General features: G+C 44.2%; 1 protein-coding gene across 1 annotated transcript in view; it reads right to left on the bottom strand.

Moving 5' to 3' along the window:
- Positions 1-678: 678 nt before the first annotated feature.
- Positions 679-7,003, bottom strand: part of Cnga2 (cyclic nucleotide gated channel subunit alpha 2) — a 16,544-nt gene continuing 10,219 nt past the window's right edge. The window contains exons 3-7 of the mRNA XM_031363606.1: positions 6,795-6,890; positions 5,890-6,060; positions 4,727-4,834; positions 3,060-3,166; positions 679-2,781 (exon numbers count right to left, since the gene is read on the bottom strand). Coding sequence (XP_031219466.1) covers positions 1,382-2,781; positions 3,060-3,166; positions 4,727-4,834; positions 5,890-6,060; positions 6,795-6,890 — 1,882 coding nt within the window. The 3' untranslated portion in view covers positions 679-1,381. The remainder of the gene's footprint in view (positions 2,782-3,059; positions 3,167-4,726; positions 4,835-5,889; positions 6,061-6,794; positions 6,891-7,003) is intronic.

Raw genomic sequence — 7,003 nt, 5'->3', positions numbered from 1 at the left:
TTATTTAATAGATACTGAGTTTCTCAATGTGAGAAAAGTTTGATGATTGGTTTTATATAATGTTTCAGAAGATAAATTTCACATGTGCTTTTCCTATGGGAAATGGATGCATGAGTGAGTGAGTGAGTGAATGAGTGAGTGAGCAAGTGAGGTAATAGCATGCCTGAACAGGAAACTTGGGTCAGTATTTCTCTATGGATGTGGCTGCTTGCAGGTGGAAGCATATGATTTTAGGTCACTTGTATTCCTTCTTTCCCACATTCATTCACTTGAACATTCTCTTACTCTCTAGACAAACAGACATTGAATGTCTCCTCTGTGGAAGACAATGTCACCAAAGCTGCAGGTAAAATAGTTAAGGAGACTGCCTTGACCTTACCTTCAGAAAGTCCACAGTCTGGAAGGGGAACCATGTCTGCCAAAACTGGACACACAATATAAGAACCAGGAAAGGGGGTACTCTGAGAATTGTGGGAACTTATAGAATGGGAGGCTGTCTAATGTGGGAGTGGGTGTAGGAAAAAGGATTTTCTACAAAGATCTGGTTTCAGGCATGAGTCCTAAAAGAGCAGTGAGCCTCAGGTGGACAGAGAAAGATGCCTAAATACATGCCACTGGGAAACTCTTGGGTAAGGGGAAGGGAAATGTGAGGAAACAGAGTTGAGCAATAACCACAAGTAGCTGAAAGGAATTTATTAACTTTTAAGTACCTCTAATTTACAGTATCTCACCCAGCAGTAGCCTTCACAAACTCTTCAGACTTTGTGTGCATAAAGGTGTGATGGCCAAAGCTGCCAGCCACCTCCTTCTCAGAGTAACATTGTCTGACAAGGAAGTATGACCCTGAGCATGAACACTCAAACCCACCCTACCACTCCCCTCACAGCCCTTGCATGCCTTGGGAAACAGGGTAGGGGAACCAGTGTCTGCAGCCAATTTTTAAATTTGTACATGTGCATGGAAACAGGTTGTTCAGAGAACACAATAAAAAGGTATTTGGGGCAGAATGCAGTAGGGAGTGACTAGATAAAAAGAAGCTAAAAGGAGTCAGGCATTGTGGTGCACAGTGTTCTTCAGAGAACACTGTCTAGTTAGCTAGTCCCAGAAAAGCCCCAGGAAGGACAATTTAGCTATTCTCTGATTCCTTTTCAGACTTAGGAGGTCATACTCTTAGAAATTCAACCCACATGATCTCCATTGTCCATAAGCTTGACTGTTAGCTGGACTTGGAGGGGGACTCCAAGATGTAGCCAAAACCTTAAGCCTCAGCAAGGCTTTGGAGGGAGTTCAGAGGGACATGAACATAATGTGGGTAAATGTAAAGTTCTATACAGCACTTCTAACTCCTGCGATCAAAGCAAGGCTGGATAGGCCCCTATGGCTATTCAGCAGCAGCTGGCTCAGGGGTGCTTATCCCATCTGATAGGTAATCATCCTCATGGTTCTGTTTCATCTTGGTCTCCAGCACTGTGATGCGCTGCTTGAGCTTCTGCTGGGCTCCAGTGTACTCAGCCAGCAGGCGGGCAAAGCGAGTGTACAAGGTCTCCATATTTGTCTCCAGCTGCTCCAGCTTCTCCTGAACATCTACCTCCATACTAGCTGCCACTTCATTCTCATCCAGTAGACCTTCCTTCATCAGGATCTCCCTACCCCGTTCTTCTAGGACCTTCTTGGCATCAGGATACTCAGTCACAGCTTCCATAAGATCATCCTTGGACAAGCAGAAGAGATCTGAGTAGCCCAGACTACGGATATTGGCAGTGCGGCGATTGCCCATTTTGCTACCCTTAATGTTAAGGATACTAATCTCACCAAAGCAGCTCCCAGCTGAGAGCAAGGCATACTGAGTCACACCATCATCAGCCACCACTGCCAACTTGCCCTCCTTGATGATGTACATTTCCTTGCCAATGTCCCCCTTACGGCAAATATAATCTCCAGGACTAAAGACCTGAGGACGAAGCTTCAGTACCAGTTCCACCAGCAAGCCAGCTTCACAATCCTGGAATATGCGCACTTTCTTCAGAGTGGACAAGTGAACATTAATGGCTATCTCTGCCCTGAGCTTCGCTGGCAGGTTCTTGAGGACTTCTCGTTCATCTACTGTCTTCTTATTGGTCCACAAGTAGTCAAACCATTTGATGACCTTAGCTTCCATGTCTTTGCTGACCTTTCGGAACTGCATGTAATGTTTGACAGCATCAATCTTGGCCTGGAACTCTGCTCGTGTAGCATTCATGTTGGAGATCATGGAGCCCACATTTCCCACAATAGTGGCAAAGATGAGGACACCAATTAGGAAGTCAAAGATGACAAATAGGTACTCTTCATCCTTTACAGGGGGTGGTGTCTCTCCAATGGTGGTGAGGGTCAATGTGGACCAGTAAAGGCAGTAAATGTACTCCCTAGCCAGGTAGCCATATTCAGGGTCAGTGATATTGGGGTAAACCCAAGTGTCAACCCCAAAGCCAATGGACTTAGAGATAGCATAGTAAATACAAGCATTCCAGTGGATGATGACCAAGATGTAGAGGACCAGGTTGCTGATTCGGAAGATGTTGGGGTAGCTGGTACGTGTCTCAGTGCGGTCAAAGAACTCAAACATTCGGGCAAAGTGTAACAGACGATTAAAGCGCACCTCAGGGCTGTGGATACCCACAGCAAAATAAATTAGATCAGTGGGGATGATAGAAGCCACATCCAATTTGAACTGCAAAGTGTGGATATAGTTGTCTCGTAATTTCTTGGGGTCTTTGACCAGGAGCCCCTGTTCTAGGAAGCCTGATAGAGATATAAGCCAACATGTCACTTTTATCCTTAGTCCTATGTCTCCCAAGATAATTCTCAACAAGGAACATACTGGTCACTTAGCCTTCCTTCCCAAAGACCACATATCAAGGCAGATCAGAAGAACCCTAAGAAACCACTCTCAGATTTAACCTCCAAAAGTATGTGAAGCTATAAGATTTAAAGAGGATCCTAGCAGAGGTCTACCTTCTTGGGTTCAGTTCTTTGAACTTAGGAGTCCAGCTGCCTGTGCATCCCAGGTACTCACTTACCTGTGCGCAGCCGAATGACAAGGTCTGCAATATAGACAGTGTCTGAGAAGTAGTCCATCACGAGCCATACCACAAAATAGTTTCTCTGTAGATCACTGAAGCAGGCTCTGTAGGAGGACAGGACTGGCTTCATTAACAGATCCTTGTAAGACCCCCTAGTGGTCCTAAGCTGTATACCCATGTCTGTAGGGAGAGCTTCATGAAGCAAGAACATGGGTGACTCACAGTTAGCTTAATGACAATAACTAGCGACTTCTACCTCAACTCTTATTACTAAATAGACATCACTGCATGTATATCACCAATGACCATTGCTCATCATCCTTGTGGTCTTGACTGAGCTCCAGAAAGGGAATACTTTAGTCATGACTACATGCCACATGCCTGGTTCAGGGCCCCAGAATGAAAGTCATCAGTGGTATAAGTTGAAAAGTGAAATCAGGCATTAGAAGAACAGCTGACTGGCTTCTTTATTCATTCCTTTAATAGATTTCTATTGAACACATCATCAAACCCTGGCAGGATGAGACTATAGACAGGAGTGGAGCTTAAGCTAGAGGTAGTGAGACTAGAAAAGGTTTAGTGGTTACAGGAGCCTTGTATGAAGAATTGGAAAATAGGTCAATGAGTGGGTAGAACCTAGGGAAGGGCCTAGGGAGGGGACAGAGGAAGCGAGAGATTTGATTATGTACTCGTCCAAGGGGAGAATGATCACATTTAGAACCAAACTCCCACACAATGTGCAGAACAAACTGGACCACAACCTTCAGCCATACTGGGCCATTGAGAGATAGGGGCCTCTCTCCAATTATTCCTTTTGTCCAGAATGCTCTTTCTGTCAGTTTTACATATATGGACAGATACTACCTCCCACCAAGCTCTCAGCTAAGGTCTCTGATAGACCCATTGTGATGGTTAATTCTCTACTAACTTGCTACCTAGAGTCCCTGGTTCTATGTTGCTCATTTCTTTTGTTGCATGTTTACATTCAGTCTAGATAAGAACACTAAAAAAGCAGAGATTATGCCTGTCCTGCTTTTCACATACACCTAGTACAGAGCACAAAACACAGTAAGTATGCAGACAACCCTTGCCAAGTCAAGGACTGCCACAGCATACTATGTGGACTGCTGTTCAGTCCAAGTTCAGTCGGTCTTGAAGATTAGACCTTAGAGCTCTACCATGTGAACAATTGGGAGTCATTAAATGATTTTAGAAGAAAAAGAAGTAAAACAGGATTCTGCTTCCTATATTATTAGTTATTAATTCCTACATTATTAGAATATTAGTTGCAAGTGTGGCAGATGTACTATAAGAGTCACTTGTACCTGCAAGGAATAGAAGCAAGACTACTGTAACTTTTCCAAGGAGTGGAGAAGGATGGTTTTTGGAGAAGGACTGTACTGACATGCATGAAAAAGTAGCTGAAGATTACACTGAAGGACCAGGTAGAGGAGCAACATGAAGACTTGATGGCATAGTGACTAATGGGGAGTACTGGGGTAACAGAATAGATAAAAGAGAATTCAGCAAGAATCAGAAAATTTAGAAAGAGTGCTGGGTTAGTGCACACTCCCTGTCTAGAGGTGAGATTGCTGTGATGTTAATCCCACTTCCTAAGGACTATGCTTCTGCAATCACTCCCACCCAGGCCCCTCCATACTCACCTGGCCACCAAGAGGCACCAGTTGTAAAGAACAGGCATGGCAATGACAAACAACCAACGGTAATACCAGTCTCCGGCTGGGTCCAAAACAAACAGTTCATATTTCTTTCTGAAGAGACAAATAAAGGTCACTAGGTTGCTAGAACTCGAGGTTTCAGAAGCCCAAATTCACCAAAATCAATGAATTAATAAGATATGTGGATTGAGGAGTATGTTGTCTTAAGGTTTCCTTTTTAAGTGACCCACAGCCAAATACCAGGCCTCTGATCCATTCTGATCATTGGAAGTTTCATTGCCTCCCCTGTACTCTGAAAGGGCCTTTCCCAGAAAACCTATCAAGGACAAGACTTTCAGCACAGATAAGCTTTCAGGGGTCTGAGGAGTATGTACCTCAGGATGGTAAAAGAGCTTTAAGCTTGTTCACAGAGTTCCTTTGGAAAAAAGAAAGAAACTCCAGACTAGTGATCTGTATGTGCTTCCTTCCCATCCTCCCTTTCTGTTCTCTGGCTTTCAGCCTCCAAATCACTTTCCCAGATGCTTCATCTTAACTTGGCGAGAACATTTTCCCTCCACTAAGCAGAGATGGCTAATGCTGGCCAGACATCCACTATCATCTTATTCTTCAAACATCAGACATTCCAATTCTACTTTTTACTTCCCCATCTCCCACTGCCCTCGTATTAATCACCTGAGTTTCATGCCCCTGGCTTTCACATAAGTCTGTTCAAAAACTTGCTTTTGTGACTGTGGTAGAGCTGGAATGGGCATGGATTCAATAGTACTTGGTGACTATGCCTCTGTTTTTGATCATTATGTACTGACTTCTGAAGCTAGGACTAAGGTGTTATGCCCTTGGTGGAGCACCTCTTCTGCTTAAATTCACTTCATGGGCAGCAAAAGAATGTCTGACAAGGGAATAGCTATGGTGAGAAAATATATTCCAGTTTCCCACAGTAAGGAGGTCACTGCTGTTGTGGAGACCTCGGATGAGGACAATAGAAATATTCAGAGTAAAAAGAAACAGGAGGCCATCTTTCCCCAGTTCTTTATCTAATATTACAAAGCTTTGCACAGTCCTGTACTGCCCCTGATAATAGAATGTCCCATGACAGGTTTGGAAGCCTTTGGAACCCCACTCCCACCCCCAAGGCTAACTAGATATACTTGGTGCCCTTTCCCTCGCCGTCCTTGTCGCCTTTGCCATCCCCCTGTTGGGTTGTCACAGTCTGGAGTTCAGGCCCACGAAAACGCTCTAGGAAAGAGTCAGGCCTTGGTTCCTCCTCACGGAAATTCTTGTTGGCCCAGTCTCTGATGATCCCCACCAGGCGGACAATCCTAGAGGGAAGAAAGGAGTCTGTGCCAAAACAAACAAACAAACAAACAAACAAACTGACTTGTACTGTTTAAACAAGACTTAAGAGTGCTCTCTGCCTGTTGAGGGAGAGGAGAGAAGAGGGAAATAGACCAGGCCATGATTTCCTGTTTGGTAAGATCTGGAAAGAGGCCAGCATTGTGGGCAAGTATTAGAACTCAAGCACGATCTCAAGTACATCCTGTGGGGGAGGATGGCCTTCCAAAGATTTCCTGTGTAATGTGACTTTTCAGTTCACTGTGAAGCACAAACAGGAGATCTTCAAGGCAATACAGAGATTGTAAAGAATCAGACCAGGCCAGCACAATGCCATATGAAGGGAAACCTCTCCCTCCTACTGTCAGCTTGCCTTGGAAGAGCATCTAGAGCAGAGGTTCTCAACCTCCCTAATACTGAGACCCTTTAATACAGTTCCTCATGTTATGCTGATCCCTAATTATTTTTTACTGCTACTTCATAACTAATTTTGTTACTGTTATTAATTGTAATGTAAATATCTGATATGCACAGTATCTGATATGTAAGTCATGTGAAAGGGTCTTTCGACATGCCCCAAGAGGTTTCAACCTGAAAATTGAGAACCGCTGCTCTAGAGTCTTATTTTAAAGTCTATTGCAGCTAAGTGGAGGGCCTAGTATCCATTTGACAAGTCCTAAGAATGGAAGAGGTAGCAGGTCAGTTTAACTAGATGACTTACCTTTGGAAGCCACCCCTCCCTCTACGTGGAGTATCCATCTCTGCCAACCTCTGCAGTTCTGAAGAAGTGTCATCATCAGCTGCCACAGACTGTGGTCTGCAGGAAAAGGCACAGAGTTGGTACAAGTTCTCTCAGTATGAGTTGTCTTTCCTCTTAGGACATGCCTAAACATCTCATAGTCCCTTTTGAAGATACCCTACAGCCAATGT

This window comes from Mastomys coucha, chromosome X (assembly GCF_008632895.1).
Source record: "Mastomys coucha isolate ucsf_1 chromosome X, UCSF_Mcou_1, whole genome shotgun sequence".
Classification (NCBI taxonomy): domain Eukaryota; kingdom Metazoa; phylum Chordata; class Mammalia; order Rodentia; family Muridae; genus Mastomys; species Mastomys coucha.
The sequence above is the reverse complement of the archived record's forward strand: the minus strand, read 5'-3'. Positions and strand labels throughout refer to the sequence as shown.